General features: G+C 41.5%; 1 protein-coding gene across 1 annotated transcript in view; it reads right to left on the reverse strand.

The window, feature by feature from the left end:
* COL18A1 (collagen type XVIII alpha 1 chain) overlaps window positions 1-14,100 on the reverse strand; it is a 58,450-nt gene extending 44,350 nt beyond the window's left edge. The window contains exons 1-2 of the mRNA XM_078856422.1: window positions 13,909-14,100; window positions 13,624-13,694 (exon numbers count right to left, since the gene is read on the reverse strand). Coding sequence (XP_078712548.1) covers window positions 13,624-13,694; window positions 13,909-13,919 — 82 coding nt within the window. The 5' untranslated portion in view covers window positions 13,920-14,100. The remainder of the gene's footprint in view (window positions 1-13,623; window positions 13,695-13,908) is intronic.
* Between the last annotated feature and the right edge of the window lie 4,206 nt (window positions 14,101-18,306).

The raw sequence follows: 18,306 nt of genomic DNA on the forward strand, positions 1-18,306 counted from the left end.
TGTAAATTGAGTCTAAAATCCAATCAAATTCTGACCGATTTTGAACCGATTACATGACATCGTGGATCAAATTGGATTTGTTTGGTGTTTTAATTATTTTCAATAGAATCCGGGCCACTTGATCGCTCAAAAAACCCTAACTGTATACCTCTAATATTCAAGTTTTTGTTGAGTACTGCTATGATTACTCAAAGGCATAATTGAAAGCCTGCAATAAAATCAGGCCGTACAAACTTTAGGCATGAATGACATTAGGCACATGTACACAATACAATGCATGAATAAATTAATAAATGAGTGCCAAAGGTGCATTTGTTTGCAAAGACGAAATCAAGTGCATACTGTGATTGTGCACAGCATTATCCCAATTTCATGGCAGCATCGCGGGTGCATGCGATGCTTTGTGGGAAAGCGTGGCCCGCGCCCGTGTTTAGAGAGGAAGAACTCTAGAGTGAGGCGGGTGCAGCTCCGGCTGCTCCTTTGTGCCACGATCTTTTGACACGGAGCCATTAAACAGCATAAGGCAGCTTCGGTACAGTTGTTTAGACAGCTGCCCCTAGTTACCATAGTCTGCATCTCACCAACAAATCGCGTGGCTTCATCCGAACAATCCTGGCCGATTTCAAAGCGAGTTTACATCCAGGTGACTGTTTTGATTTAAATTGTGACAATTAAAGCCTAAAAAATAGTGCAAAAGTAAAGCTCGAGACATGAGCTTTATTTTTTACCAGGTACGAGTACATTTTCACCAGCACGCACTGACCAGCATGGTGAAATATGTTCAAACAACCCCCACGACCGACAGGGTGTGAGGAGGCCTTCATCCAGCAGTAGAATAACAAAGGGGTGTAGATTATTACACCATTATTATTATGAAGAGCCCATTGGGTCCAAATGTCTGTCTCTATTTCAATGCAGATCACTGCGACTATTGTATGCGTCACTATTGAACATTAACAATAGGAATAAACCCTGGTCATTGAGCGTTAATAGGGATTCCACATCAATGTGTTATAGCAGACATTACCCTCAACATATAACACTGTACATGAATGCAGCAATACCACAGAGGTAAACATGACATCATTCACATAATGTACTGTATATTAAACCTTTATAAAATTTCTTGACACAAATGAATGTTACTTTTTTCTTTATGGAACGTTTTTGTACCATAAAGTTCCGCTTAGCGGGACTGCATGTTTCACTGCTTGACAGAGAAGAAGACCAATTCAACGTTTAACATTTCACAGACCCCCTTGGGTGGCATTACCCAGCTCTCCCTTGTGACCACAAATCAGCAGGTGGGGCTGGCAGGGAGGCTCATTCATCTGCTTTCCCAGTCTGCACTCGAGTTATTTCAAGCACAGCAGCAGAATCCAGCCAGGAGCACACATCCATGTCCATCGCCTATGTTTCCTTTACAAATGTTTAGACAATGCATGGCAAAAAAACGCTGACAATGTTGTGCTAAGGTTATAATTAGAGCAGCTACGAACCTATTTTGAGGTAAAGAGTTTACACATGTTATTCATAAAGCATGATTCTAAATACGCATTATGTATACGGCACAAATGAATGCATTTATAATAATACAGGTTTCATTAGCCCCTCATTACCATATATTTAAATGGTTTGTGATGATTATCGAGAACAAAAATAATGGACAATTCAGAGGCCAACCAACCAATTGAGCAAGCTGGATTTTGGAGAGAAAAAATGTTATATAATTTATCACATACATACTAGAATCTAGAAAATAAAAATAAACATTAAATGCTATTATGCCTGGCTTTTGTATATAGCACTATAAAATTGTATTTGATTCACTAAAAAAGCATGCAGTCATCCAGACTCTTGCACAGCTAGGCCTAAATAAACATACAGTATATAGAAATGTTAAAAACCACGAAAATATACTTTTTCCAAGCCGGTTTACATGAGAAGATATTTCTGCTAATTTGATTGGAAATGTAACAGGTACAGGAAATTATTGAAGAACTTAAAAAAGAAGGCTGGGAAGTTGTGCTCATGATGAATATCAGTATGCAAAACAAGTTGACTGAATAAAAGACGATTGTTGGAGGGACACATCTGCAAACCACTCCAGGGTATATATCAATGGGATTTTTTTAGAGTGGAATATCCAAATTCTTAAATAAAGAAGTGAGCAAGAGCAGGATGGAGTTCCTAAAGAATGCTTTATTTGGTCATGACAAGCCACGTACCAATCTGACTAAAAAGTAAAGTTTTCCATCAGATAATATTGCTCGCCATGACACATGTATTACACGCATGATTTATAAAACTTAAAAAATAAACTAAAACATTCACATATAAGTTTGGAGACATGCATGCTGGGAATTACACGAAGAGACATGGCTCAAAGAACAAATGCTAATTTAAAACATCGTATAGACTGTTAAGGAAAGTCAGAGGGCTGGTGAAGGACACTGACTAGAGGAGATGATGACTGATAGAAGAGATTAGAGATGAAATGGCAGCCAAGAGGGGACATGGCCGAGAGGATTTTCACCCTGGAGTCTGTGGGGAGAACGTGGGAGACCCACGTTCTCCCCACAGACTCCAGGGTGGATATATCATGACTGACGATGGATAGGATAGAGTGGCTTTGGTGAAGCAGCAGCCACTAAAATTGCAAAACGTAGAGTTCAAGTTCCAGTCGTGGTCAACACAGTCCATTGTTTCTCGGGGGTCAGGTAACATAAGTACTGAGTGAGGATGGCTGTACCGATTGGTGAAAGGTCCACTGGCATCTAAAAGGTCAACTGGCCTCAGAAAAACAAAGGTGGAATTTCCACCACTTGCTCAATGCCACCTACAGAGATGATGATCACCAAAACTGTTAGTGATCTTAATCAATGTCTCCAATTAACTGTCCTGTATTAGTAATATGAAACATTACGAGAATATGTAAGCCACAACAAGGTGATTCTGCTTACACTGTCACTGCTGTTGGAGATGTTAACACATGAATCAATGACAGAAGAGGGCGAGATATTTTAGTTTTTGTTTTTATGTAAACACAGGTGAATTTGCATGTGAGTCAGCATCGCTGTATCATTGTGAAAAAAGGAGAAAAGCATCAGTTCCAAGCCATTAAGATTAGACGTGGCAGTCCTAAATTGCACAGCCAGTGACAGGTTGGAATGGTAGACTTAACAGAAGAAATGTGTCTTAAACGTGACACTGCTGGAAAGAAAAAAGATTTCAGCACATCCATCTAATCCAGTTGTCTCTGGAATGCATACAGTGAGGGAAAAAAGTATTTGATCCCCTGCTGATTTTTTACGTTTGCCCACTGACAAAGAAATGATCAGTCTATAATTTTAATGGTAGGTTTATTTGAACAGTGAGAGACAGAATAACAACAACAAAATCCAGAAAAACGCATGTCAAAAATGTTATAAATTGATTTGCATTTTAATGAGGGAAATGAGTATTTGACCCCCTCTCAATCAGAAAGATTTCTGGCTCCCAGGTGTCTTTTATACAGGTAACGAGCTGAGATTAGGAGCACACTCTTAAAGGGAGTGCTCCTAATCTCAGCTTGTTACCTGTATAAAAGACACCTGTTCACAGAAGAAATCAATCAATCAGATTCCAATCTCTCCACCATGGCCATGACCAAAGAGCTCTCCAAGGATGTCAGGGACAAGATTGTAGACCTACACAAGGCTGGAATGGGCTACAAGACCATCGTTAAGCAGCTTGGTGAGAAGGTGACAACAGTTGGTGCGATTATTCGCAAATGGAATAAACACAAAATAACTGTCAATCTCCCGTGGCCTGGGACTCCATGCAAGATCTCACCTCGTGGAGTTGCAATGATCATGAGAACGGTGAGGAATAAGCCCAGAACTACACGGGAGGATCTTGTCAATGATTTCAAGGCAGCTGGGACCATAGTCACCAAGAACACAGTTGGTAACACACTACGCCAGGATGGACTGAAATCCTGCAGCGCCCGCAAGGTCCCCCTGCTCAAGAAAGCACATATAAATGCCCGTCTGAAGTTTGCCAATGTACATATGAATGATTCAGAGGACAACTGGGTGAAAGTGTTGTGGTCAGATGAGACCAAAATGGAGCTCTTTGGCATCAACTCAACTCGCCGTGTTTGGAGGAGGAAGAATGCTGCCTATGACCCCAAGAACACCATCCCCACCGTCAAACATGGAGGTGGAAACATGCTTTGGGGGTGTTTTTCTGCTAAGGGGACAGGACAACTTCACCGCATCAAAGGGACGATGGACGGGGCCATGTACCGTCAAATCTTGGGTGAGAACCTCCTTCTCTCAGCCAGGGCATTGAAAATGGGTCGTGGATGGGTATTCCAGCATGACAATGACCCAAAACACACGGCCAAGGCAACAAAGGAGTGGCTCAAGAAGAAGCACATTAAGGTCCTGGAGTGGCCTAGCCAGTCTCCAGACCTTAATCCCATAGAAAATCTGGGGAGGGAGCTTAAGGTTCGAGATGTCAAACGTCAGCCTCGAAATCTTAATGACTTGGAGAAGATCTGCAAAGAGGAGAGGGACAAAATCCCTCCTGAGATGTGTGCAAACCTAGTGGCCAACTACAAGAAACGTCTGACCTCTGTGATTGCCAACAAGGGTTTTGCCACCAAGTACTAAGTCATGTTTTGCAGAGGGGTCAAATACTTATTTCCGTCATTAAAATGCAAATCAATTTATAACATTTTTGACATGCGTTTTTCTGGAATTTTTTGTTGTTATTCTGTCTCTCACTGTTCAAATAAACCTACCATTAAAATTATGGACTGATAATTTCTTTGTCAGTGGGCAAACGTAAAAAATCAGCAGGGGATCAAATACTTTTTTCCCTCACTGTACACTGCTCACTCATAATTCTATGGTAATCTAGCTTTCATGAAGCATCCGGTCAACTTGCGTATTAGCTTCCCAATAACGTAAAGGAGCATAATCGAATTTCACCAAATGTTGTGTAACATGTCGTTGGGTGTTTAAATATGTATGAGACCCCCATTGAATCAAATTGAAACGAACTCTAATCCTGCTCATATTGTGCCAAATTCCCTTTGCAAAATAAGCCAAATATGATACTTTAGTGTGTGATCATGGCTAAGGTTAAGTATGTTTAACTTGCATCATGAACACTGTCACATACATTCACGATCCCACAGTAAATATCTCACAACATTCCAATGTGTTGAAATGGTGAACAATAATTACACGATGATGTTTTTTTTAATTTAACAGACATTTACAATGGCAGCATTGAAACCACAGTTTCTCCAAAGATTCTTATAAATGTGACAGTTTTCCTCAGCTCAAATTATACAATCTTGTCATTTAGTGACCAATATAGCAACTCTTCACGCTATTGGCTACTTCCAACATACCACAGAGAAAGAATCATGCACATGTCCTCTACTGCTACCTAGTTGTGCTGTAAGAATGTTAAGGTGTGCTAGCAGCTTTCCAATTCCATTTACAATTAAAAAGCAACGACTTTCACACCGCAGATGTAAAAAAATAATTAATGTCCCTATGCTTGCTTCAGCATGCTCGCTGGAATGGGCTCTGTCTATGCTGAAATATGATAAAGCGCCAAAGGCTAAAATACCTAACACACCTTCGAATTATACTTATGTAGTCACTAATGTAAAGGATACCTATGTGTAATATAGCTTTATGTTACGGTCACAGAAAACACTAGATCGCGCATTGTGCTGACTCAACAAAGATATAACTTTCATTCCATGATGATAAAAATACATATTACGCTAAACATTGTTTTTTTACCTGTAAAATTATAATAACATCCTGGACTTCACAGACATATTCATATTTTCTTGACTACAGCATGAAACACATATAATTAAACCACTGTGATCAAAAAAATGTTGTCTCCGTAAAATTGGGTTTCTGAACAGCTCTGCAGTAAAGACTTCACATTTATTTATTTTCATGTTTGACACATACAGTATACACAGTACTCTGTGCGAAACGAATGATGACATGGCAGCTGAAAAAGTGAATACCCGCAAGAAAGGGTGATCAAAGGTGAAATAAATCTCACAAATAAAGCCATGAGAGGTGGAAATATAAGTACAATACAATAATGTGCAGGTCCTCATCCAAAAGTGCAGACAGAATGAATTTTGATGGCACTGTAATGTTATAATTACAAACACGCATACTATAATTACTACATATACACAACATGATACATTTTACTTAACTTCACTTTCTACCTTAATGTGGAAAAAGTGAGAATACTGTAAAGGGTCAGTGCACTTCAAACAAATCCAACCTCTGCACCTTCCAGAGTCCTTGTGATTACCAACCTCGGATCCCTGAATTAGAAGGCTACAGAGGTCACAATCCTTAGAACTCTCAAGAATTCTGTTCATTTCAAAAAGAGAAAAAATACGTCACAAATCTCAACCCGACCACAGTGACAGTGTTTAAAAGAGTAACCTTTGTAAAGATTGTTTTTTAGACAACCTACAAAGCAAATTTACATCTACAGTGCCCAGCATTAACTATTGCATTATCTTACAATATAAACTTATTTGCAACTTTTGCTTAATTACAATGATTCTTGAAACTTGTTTCACATACATGCGTTCTCGTTTCACACAAATATGTCCACTGTGTCATTGTATAGTCCTGTAAATAATTTGATAGTCTCAGGAAATCCATGCCTAGCATCTGCATAAGCAACGTAAGCAATTAAACGTTGCTTATGAACAAACAAAGTTGAAACGTTCAAGATACAATTTAATTGGCAGATATCCACTTGAAGGTTTATTAAAGTTCACTAATGCAAGCACACACTAATTCTTAAAGCCACTTCAACTTGCAGGATGGCCTTGCTAGGTATCGCAAATTGGTATTTCACAGGCTTCACAGGTCAATGATCATTGATGGAAGCTCAGCATCGGAGACCATTAAAGTTTTCTTGATGAGCCCAATGAGGTTAACGCCTTAACTAGGTTTTATGTAGCCAACCGAGTGGCCTAATCATATGTGGAAACTAAAAATTGTAGGAGAAGTTTTTTTGAATGCTCTACATGTGTTTCTTAACACCTGAAGTTAAACTACATCTTATTGATGAATTAGATCTTGCCATTATATAAATCACCAGGTTTAACCTGGGTATAATTTGAAGACTGTGTTCCTTTGCAACAAAAAAGGAGACAGCTGTTATTTTTGCAAACACCCCCCAATTTACCCGAGTCTGGAGTCAACCACTGCTCTCCCAGAGATGTATTTAGTAGTTTTATGTTAATGTGAAAATGGGTTTCTTTGATGCCTCTCAGGTGGAGATTTTCTTTTAAAATGAGAACGTAATGAAAGGCAAGTGTCAACAAAGATAACAGACTTGAGTCTCCCACACTTATTTAGTAGTTTACAGCATTCCTGTTATTTCCTTTTATCAAGCAGAAAATGTGCAGGTTAACATCAGCCCTTTTATCTTTACACACGCTTAGAGTCGCTGATTAAAATATGTATATATATATCAAACAAAGATATAATCTGAGGCATGCGCTAAGTTTTTACTTTTTTGCCTGACAAAAACTTTACGACAAACATTCCAAAAAACCCCATACAAATAAGAAGATGAAGTACCATTCATTTTAGTACATTATTATCTATTCCAGCTGGACAATCATCACAAATCCTAGCCTGAAAAAACGATTTCATTCTGGGAATCAAATGCCACTACAAATAGAATCGTGGCAGGGCTGTATCGCTATGAAAAAAAGATTAAGTGTCATTATATTACACTTACACAACCCATACAATTGCATTGACACAACGTAATTTGGAAAAAAAAATCTGTTTCGCAAAGCAAACCTGCATTCAAATGTAAAACATTGGGATGAATGCTGTTGGTTTGTTTACTCCTGTCATAAAGAACGCTTTTATTTAACATTTCCATTTTAAAGGACGCAGGTTTTGCCTTTCTAAGTACCTGAGACTGCACACCTGTTTCTGTAACCATAACTAACATATAGTCGTTGTTCCATTTGGTCCATTGAGAAGGAGCAGCAGAGGATGTCAGGTACAAATACAGGTCTCCTGGAAAGGTAGAGATCACTGTTGTATGTGATATAACGGTTGTCCCTTTGTATCGTATAATTATCATTCACAGTGCTTGGGCAGAGAAAGAGTACTGTACTGCTAAACTTAAAGGTGTGTGATTTTAATGTTGAATATTGTATTCTACATTTAGTTTTATGGTCAGTACTTTGAGTGTCAAAAGAAATAAGACAAATATTATCCCTCATTGTCAGACATAATCTATCCACTGCTGGAGGAGGGCCTTCCCAAAGTCATCACACATCCTCATTGTCTCGCAATGTGGCAATCCATCTATCTCCCGTACATTATCTGATTTCATTGCTCCATCACCGTGGAGTCTGTACACTCTGGCATGTTTCCTCCTTTGGCTGCCAATACCTTCACGAGTCTTGACCATCTGCCATTATCGCATATAGCAATATACCCTGCCCAAGTACCCTTCATTTTCTTAAGTCAGTAACTCAATGTCTTTCATTTGTTCTCAAATGCATGTGTTCCTCTGTCTGTCAGTGTATTTCCAAGTACTGTGTGCAATTCTCCACACATCTTCTTTGTGCATTTTTCAGCTTTTTTATTGATGTATTCGTCAATGTCCATATTTCAGATCAATATGTCATAGCAGGTAAAATGCAATGATGACAAACTTTGTTCTTGCAAAGGCACTCCAACCTACTGGTTCGCCTCTTTATTTTAATAATAACAAAGCCTAATGTTCCACAATTTTTTTTAGATTTCTCAAGCCTGTAATCACATGATTCTAAATCTAAGCAAGCTGTAACATCGTGCCAAACCTAAGATGTAAAACATGCAAAAACATGATTTAATTGATATATTGTTTAGAACGGAGTTGAGCCAAAATTCTTGTTTTTCTTACTGTTTTTGAAACCGCCAGGGCCCTTCCCTCACAGATCAGTTGGAGGGACCTGTTAAACCACCACCTGAAAAGGTAACAAAACTAAAATACACATTAAATTACCAAAGCTACACGTTCGTAGTCACATGGAGCCTACCAGTTGCACTACAAATACCCCAATGATGTAAAGTTACAATCATCCATCCCATGTATATTCTCAAGTACATATCATTAAATACGGTATAAGCATAATCTGCTGAGTAAGTACTCCATGAGAAGCCGATTCATTTTTGTTCGCTAAACAGTTGGCACACCACCTTGTGTTTACATGAACTAAGATCGTTCTCTGTTGAGCACCATCCATTTGTGGCACCAAACATTAAAGTCCAGTTCACACAGTGTATTGGGCAGTAAACACTTCTCGCGTTGTTGTGGCAATCCGCCTTAATATTCACCCAAGGCATTCAACCACGGCATTCAACCACGCATACAGAGCGAGCGCATCCAACAATACACCTCCAACTGGGCCAGCCTTCACACCAAATTAATTCATTAGTACTGGAACATAAACACATTATATTACATGACCTAGCACTGTTATAAAAAAAAAACTAAGTATTCCGAGGCGCTGTTAGACATGCGGCAAATATGCACTAAGGTTAGTATATAAATGGGGACGATCATATTCATAAATTGAAACAAAAATTACTACTTTTCTTATTGCCATGGTAAAGTTACCATTAAATGACTTTCAACAGAGCTGCATAAATATTTGTCACAGCAAATGTATGTCACTTTATATACAGTACAAGGTACTGGTTTATACTGTAGATGGCGTAATTATTAGCACACTGCACCATTCATCCGGTGATCCGAGTTCGATGTCCAGCCACAGCTGACATCAGTGGCGATTGATGTGGTCCTGAACACCCCCACGTCACCATAATGCACTGACCATCATGGTGAAGTATGGTAATACAACCATCATGACTGACAAGTGACAAACTAAAAAACGTAACTTTATTTTACTATAAAATATTATTGTTTTACCAGGTAAGACCCACTGAGCTATATAGCTCTTTTTCAGAAACGACCTGGTCACAAATGATAGCTCAACAAAGTGGTTTGTCATGTATACATTTATAGCAGCCAAATACTCTAAACGCATGTTTCTAAATGTGGAGGGAAAAACCGGAGGAACCAGAGAAAAATACACATGACCACAAGGAGAACATGCAAACTCCAAATATATAAGCATCAGGGTTGGGATCGAACCCACAACCTCCTGTATACCATACAAGGTAGTTAACATTGCAACTGCGGCGCCGATGACATGGGGGATGAAATTCATCCAGCAGTGGACTGACAAAGGGATGTAAAATTGCAGGTGGAGTGAAACTTTAAAATGCCATTTGGTTTCATTGTATATTCCTGTGTCACAGCATCAAAGTGCCTGAAATTGGTTCTCTTAATTGAAATGCATAACGTGCTATTCATTCCAAATATTTTGGCAAAATAAGTGTTCTTTGAAAATAAGAGTGATGAACTTGATGACAAGTCCACACAGTTTGTGTAACCTCAGCCCTGTCCCACAACTTTACTTTGAAAACGATCTTTTTCCCACTTGAGCACCTTGCTCATCGGCCTTGTCACGAGGCTCACGTGAGGTCAATGGCTCCTCTCGGGACTGCCATGGCCAAGGGGCCAATCAGACACAAGTAGCGAACGGCATTCCATCGCTTTCGGACATGTGCCACAGGCGACAGCCAAAACAAAAGCAGCACAGTTTTACCCTTTGTGCACAGCCCCGAGGCTTACAGTACATGTGCTGGGCACGGATGAAAGGTGCTGGGGAAAGTTCTGCACAAAAAAGATCGTGGTCTTTGCAAAGCATTTTAAACGGTTTACATTCCCCATGACAATCTTACACATTTGTTTAACCAACCATTTTTTGTTGCAACTGCATAGTTATGATTTGTGCAAAAAAGTTAATGTTACAGTGAATTACTGTTCATGATAAACTATATTTTTGTATAAACACAATATTTCGCGTTTTATAATTTATTACAGCAATTACATTCGTGAATGTAAACATTTATTATATTTTACAATGCAGAATATTGGATGGTAGATTACCAGGTAAAACAAAAACTTGTTATGCCAGTGCCTCAAAAAGCAATCTAAAGATTTCTTACAGAGTTAAAGACAAGCAGCCAAGCAAGCGTTTTGTGAACTCTTGAAACCCCAGGTGTGTCTCATTCTCTGGCAGAGTTTCAACCATCTGAGTCTGTAGGCACTAACGGGGCATTCATACCTGGGCCAGCTTTCAGGTTCCACCCCTATACGAACAGCCGTTGGGCAAGTTAATCCAGCGTTATTCCTGGAGACAAACTCAGACATTCCTGTCTATGGTTTAGTAATCACTTTACCACATCTGTCCAACCTGACGGTGGTGAACATCATCAGACATTCCGCTCACTGTGCTATGTGAAACTGCCCCCATTGAGTTTAGTTACACATGTATTCTTCTCATTTAAGTCTAGGTTTGATTACGTAGACAATAACAATTTACAGCATGGCCTTTTGCTTTGGATATTTTAGGGAAGGTCCTTACCAATTGAAACCATATTCAGGCTAGATTAACTCAGATGCAAACTTTTTGCGATATAAAATCCCATCGCATCATTGGGCAATACAAGCAAATAAATGAATGCACCTCTTCCAACAGACTGCTCATTGTGAGCGCATAAAATGAAGAGCATTTGCCAATTTAGCGTGTGGAATTACTTCTGAAATGGGCACATCAGTGTTGCCCAAACTCCTGATTCAGCAGCAAGAAGGATGTGAAGAGGATGGCCCGCTGAATGAATGCACTGAGTCCAGGACGGGATTAGATGAAACCAAAGCGGTACCGGGACATGCGATGCCCTGCTGAACAGCAGCCAGAATGCATGGAGCTCACCCGCTCGCTCCGACCATACACATGCACTGAGGCATAATTGAGGCGCTTTACATTTTACACTTTTTACCCACGAGTTTCATTCGAGAGAAAAGCTGTATGCTTCACCAAGCGCTGTTGACATTCTCACGAGTAACGGAAAATGAACAAAGGTTAATTATAAGAAAGTGAAAAAAACATTTATTATTTTAAGAATCTCTTACGAAGTTTCAAATATCCCGGTGCATTTCAATTGGCATCTTAGAACAGGAGAAGGTCATATGTTTATTTACGTAAGGCATGAGAACCAAAATGGGAGGTGGAGGGGATGGCGAGGTAGGGACTTGCGTTTTAAGCTGAAAACCTCTTAAACATTTTACTCTCTTCAGTCTCTGTACAGTGTAGGCTTATTAAAAGTGTAAACATTACTTTGCAGCGCCCGTGTAATGCAGACACCCAAAGGTAGGAAGGAGCCAAGACCACGTCCATTCACTCGAAATCCCGTAGACACAAGTGCACGTAAATTCATATCTGCATAGGCAGATTAGCGGGACTCTGGAATTGCACCCGTACGGGGATGACGACAGCACGAGGAGGCTTCATCCAGCAGTAGATAGAACACGGTTTACGATATGGTATACGCGGGATTTACACACTGAAGTACTATCGACAATTTATGTTATCCAGTTCAATACTACGGTGCTAAACACTTAATCATAAGTGCACAAAGGTCATGGGAAAACCAATATTGCGCAAACGTTTACACGTGCGACAATGAGATAAAATGTGGTGCATATACACTTGGCTGCAGTCACCAACAATCGTTGATTGGCCTGCACTCACAGGTCACAGCTCGCGTTGGTTTGAGGTTGCAGCAGACGAGTAAGGGGGAGTTGCTGGGTCGTTGAGTTGGAAGTGTGATCGAGGGGGTGGCTGTGCAATTGGTTTGTGTACCGAGGTTGCGGGAGTTCGTGGGAGCCCGTGGTCTGGGGAGAGTGACTGACTGGGAACCCAACCTGGTGCGCAATGCTCGGAACAAAGGTTCATATGGTGCTGTGTATGTGTGTAGGGTGGTGGGTGCTCGCCAAAAGCACTTGCCCCAACAGTCTGTTAAGGCTATACAGGAGATCTTTATCTTTGGGTGTAAAGTCCTAGGAGCTGCGTGTGCAGGGTGCTGGCCGTGTGTGCAGAGTCCTGCGTGTGTATGTAGGGTGGTGTGTGTGTGTGTGTAGGGTGGTGTGTGTGTGTGTAGGGTGGTGGGTGTGTGTGTAGGGTGGTGTGTGTGTGTGTAGGGTGGTGGGTGTGTGTGTAGGATGGTGTGTGTGTGTGTGTGTAGGGTGGTGGGTGTAGGGACCTGTGGTGGTGTCTCGTGTTGAATGCATTGTCCTTACATGGGGCGCGGTGGTGCAGCGGTTAGCGCGCTGCGCTATGAACCTGGCGACCCGGGTTCGATTCCGGCTCACGCCCAACACCAGTGACGATTATCTGAATGGGTCCTGCCCCCCTAGGTGACTCAACCTCAAATGAATACCTGTTGCCGTGTGTATACATTTTCACGAGGGATACAAAGACAGTCGGGCGTGGTGCTGGCCACCTACCCACACGTGTGATGTGCCGGGATTCATAGGTGCTCGCTAACAGCACTTGCCCCCTACAGTCTGTTAAGGCTATACGGGGGATCTTTTTTTGTAGGGACATGTGGTGTTGTCTCGTGTTGGATGCCTTGTCCTTACCTGTGCGCTGTGTAGCCGCGTGTCGGACGAGGCACGCAGGGAGCAGCAGCAGCAGCCAGCAGCTCGGCCACCTGCGCAGCCAATACATTTTCACGGAGCGAGAAAAAACCACCCCGAGACACACTACCGTTCACAATCGCGCACGCAGTGCTAATTGAAAATCCCCATCCAACTTTACACCCGCACGCGGTCTTGCAGAAAAAATAGGGCGAATGCGGTTCTTCGGTGATTGTTACACTTGTAATGATACAAATGAAGATGGTGAATGGAGGTGATTATTCTCACCAGCGAGCCATGATGATCCAGCTCCGTGCAGGGTTGTTGCTCGGTGGTGCTGCTGCTGATGATGCTGATGATGCCTTTTGTGAAGCGGGGCGGCTTCTCCCCTCCCGCTTCGGGGTGGAGACTCAGCTCCGTACGTGCGCGCCCCTGTCCCAGCGTCCGAAATTCGAACAATCACGCACACTCTCATACACGGGAGCGCACAGACACACATAGACAGTTAGACACCACCGCTCCCCACAACAAAGACAAAGACCCACCCCCCCCCTATAGCCTTACCAGACTGTTGGGGCAAGTGCCGTTAGCGAGCACCTATGAAGGCCGGCAGAGCACACGTGGGGGAAACTGGCCAGCACAACGCCCGGCTCCATTTGTCTCTCTCGTGACAATGTACATACACCGCAACAGTTATTCATTTGATGTTGAGTCGACCTAGGGGGGGTGGCAGGACCGGTTCAGATAATCGTCACTGATGTTGGCCGTGAGCGAGAATCGAACTCGGAGCACCCGGGTTCGTAGTGCAGCGCGCTAACCGCACGTACGCACGCACACACAATGTATACACCTAGTACGCGTACACGCGTATGGATACGGAGTGCGTAAGACTATACTAATCACACGCGCACATACCTTGTCCACGCGTGTGTGTGCATACGCGCACTTGATGCTGTCCTCACCTGCACACGTATTGTGGGTGTGTGCGTGCATGCACAGCTGGACTGCAAACGCAAGTACATCGGGGTCCATATTTTCCAAAATTCTAGAAGTAACCGCACGTTATAAAATGACTCAATTCAAATGACACATAGCAATCATCGCCTCCTACTGGCAGACTAATGTCCGTTTGCAGGCCAGGTGATGAGCCAACTTGTGCCGCACAGGGACAGCTGCCGCTGGGGGTGCCCTTTCAAATGTTTGAGATGAGATATTTGTGAACAGCACACTGAGACACCCCGGCGTAAAGGGTAGCGCTATGTAAAATAAAACCCTAATCGTTATTGTTTTCTACAATATATAGATACTCAGCTCACCTGTATGACGCGGCACAATTTGTATACCCATATGCACTGTGCGGAACACGGTCACGAGCGTTCTGCTAACTCGCGCAGAGTGCAGTTCCCTTTCAAAGTTTTGAGACTAAACACAGGGTCGATGATAGCGTCACGTATTTTTGTCCGCTTTATCTAACAAACTTTATTATTGTCACGCATACGCCTTTCAAGAAATAGGTACAGTAGACAATTCCGTGGATTATTTACCAAGCACATTAAGCACAGGGGTGGCGTGTTGGCACAGTGGCTTGGAGAATGCACTTTAACCCTATTATCTAAGTTCAATTCCTGGCCATGGCTAATATTAGTGGTCAGTAATGATTTCTGAACTGGCTCTGAACACTCCCTGTATCACCCAGCACTGCTCATCGTGGTGGGGTATGGTTAAACAAATCCCATAACAAAAATGTGTGAGGTGACCTTCATGCAGACGTACATTACATTGCATAAGTACAAAGGCTGGTATTTTACATACTTACTTGTACGTATGAACGATTACGTTTTGTCTTACATATCCTCTGCTGCAAGGTACTCGCTAAAACAGTGAATTCCTTTCTTTAAATCAGACGAGGGCCCATTGAGACATGCTTTTACCACGGAGACCTGGGTAAATAAACCACACCTTTTCTCACAGGGCAATAATACATACTAATAATGCCGCTTGAGCGCTTAGTGCTCGTTGCAAGTGTTCGATGTTTAAAGCCCATAATGAAGAGACGATCAAAGCCTTTAACATTTGTTGACAGGCTCTAGAATTACCTTTCCCTGCTGTATACTTACTACCTGTAGCTTTGTACCTATTTAAACTAGTCGCTGTGCGCATGTGAGCATTACGTTTTGCCCAGGTTATCATCATCAGCCATACCCCACCAGCTGCTGGATGAAGGTCTGCCCAAACAGCAGCAATCTCTCACGATCCTGCGATGTAATAATCCACCAAGCACCTGCGCACAAACGGGTTTCGTTGTTACTTCTCGGTGTATATTCTCTTGGATGCGTTATTATTCTTGACCATTTGCCATCACTCCTTCCAGCGACGTGTCCTGCGCAAGCCCACTATTCTTAATAGTTTGGATAATTTCATTAACCTGTGTATAGTGTGCACGGGTTATGCAATGAAAACTAGAAAAATGTCCCCTTTTTACACACTTTTATTATTATTACAAACTTTTATTATCATCACACACTTATATTGAAGTTGACGTGTTGTCTGCTTATAGTCTTTGGATTCTTTGACGCTTCATAAATCCAGATCTGCGAAGCCTCACGAACTGACATTTTGACTCGGCTCGCATGGCAATTCAAGTGGGTGGCTTGCATAAAAAAACTTAGACATATCGAAAAGATGCCACCCACTTTTATTCAGTACATCAAATGTGATTAATTCTGGGGTCAAAATAATAAAAATTTTACTTTAGAGTGCAAATAAAAGTGTGTACATTGAAAAACTTGTTTTTACCTATTTTTTCAATTCCAAATTCATACAGGGTACCACGGGGTTTTTTTTGGGAAGAAAATATGTTTTTACTGATAATATAATACGCACATTTTTTTTTTATCTACGGAACCTCGATACTGGAACATATACATAGGGCCCAATTACACTGTGCAACAAAATTGTATTAATTTTTTGTTCCTGGGTAGTGTTATTTCCTAATTGCTTATGCCTCAAAAGTACAGAAAATGGCTATTATCCCCCACAAACTTTGCTTTTGTGACCAGGACAGTGATATTTTGAAATTTACCTATTTTCCAGAACATTATAATTATAGACATTGGTACAAGTGCCAAAAAACGTCTTTTGCGAGTTCTGTGTAAAGGAGGAAATGTAACACTGAAGTCAATTTTTGAGCTTTGATGAGTATATGCTTAACAGATGCCAGAAACGGATGCAACTGCATGCCATGAGTTATCTTTAGTTGCTGCTTTGGGCATTGTGTAATTTGTGCTCCTTTTAGTCTCTTTTATCACTTTAGCATACTCTAGGATGCCTCGGGCCCTCAGCACATGCCCCGTTTACTGCACACTTGCAAATACCTTATTACAATATCGAAAACATTTGTATTTGCGGAATACAGAACAAATATGTAGCCTGTAGACATTTGCATTACTCTACTTTGTAAAAACAGCTACAGCTCCTATACAAAGTCTATGCTACAGTTCCAATACAAAGTCAGTTTAGAATGTAAAGGTTGGGTTAAATATTCTGCAAACACAAATTACAGTATCAATTGAATTGCCTGTATTGTTGGCTTTTTAGTACTCATACAATAAGCCAAGATAGAAGAACAGCAAAGTTACGGTTTTCTGGATCCCCCAGGACTCGATTAGTCAATTAATTAAGTGAAAATAGTTCAAAAGAAGAAAAAAATCTCTGACAAGGGTTCATTAACCGGTGGACCCACACACAGAAAAAGGGGCTTTTGTATAGTTTGCCTTGCAGTGCGAGGCTCCTTTCGTCAAGATCTGCCCGCCTGGTCCTGTGAACTCACTGTCCCTGCGTGCCCTGAATTCAGGATTTGTGTGCAGCACCCTGAAGTTGGGTGGTGATGGAGGGAGGAGGGGCTGAGAAACGTGTTACGGATGGTTAACCTCATTCCCAGAGCTTCTCCAGCCCAGGAGAGCCTGTGACATTCTTTATCAGGCCTCTGTTTGACATGCTGCCTGCACACTCACACTTGTGCCACCTACTCATGCGTGGGTCAGCCATGACTTGTGATGGTCCAAACTGAACTATTGCACTTTTTGACCACCGTTTTTTTCAATGCACTGTTCCCTGTTACGTATAAATTCACCGTCACACAACTGTGGGTCATACACGTTTCTGTTGAGTGTCTATTTTTTTCGTCTTATATTCCTGTATTAGGGTTTGTTTAGACTTGTCCTTCTTTAATTGCAACACATAAAGTTTTGAGGGCGAATCCATCGTGTCAGATATTAATGCCTGCTGATACTATACAAAGTTGTCATCGTTCGTCACAGAGCAAAGTTCTGTTTGTCAAAGCAGGACACGTGGTTTCGACAAAGAACTGCTGGGCTGTGCTGGCCCATTATGTAATAAAACAAGCCGGGCAAGCTAGTTCAAACGGACTACCTCTGTGTGCAAAAACAGCATGTGTCAGTCAGTCTATGGTGTTTGTAGATAAGCCGTTTAAATTCATGGACCTAGAAATTAGTGCACAGGAATATATAGCCTCCAAGGTTGTATGGGCTGAAATCACGTGGTACTGCTCCTAATCTGTAAAAAGTTTATCCTGAAGGAGGCTGGTCATATTGGAAAAAACAACCATGGTTACTTTGTCATGCAGGTTCTACATCCCTTAAAATGTATGCTTCTTGAAACCATTAG

Source organism: Lampetra fluviatilis, chromosome 1 (genome assembly GCF_964198595.1).
Source record: "Lampetra fluviatilis chromosome 1, kcLamFluv1.1, whole genome shotgun sequence".
Taxonomy (NCBI): domain Eukaryota; kingdom Metazoa; phylum Chordata; class Hyperoartia; order Petromyzontiformes; family Petromyzontidae; genus Lampetra; species Lampetra fluviatilis.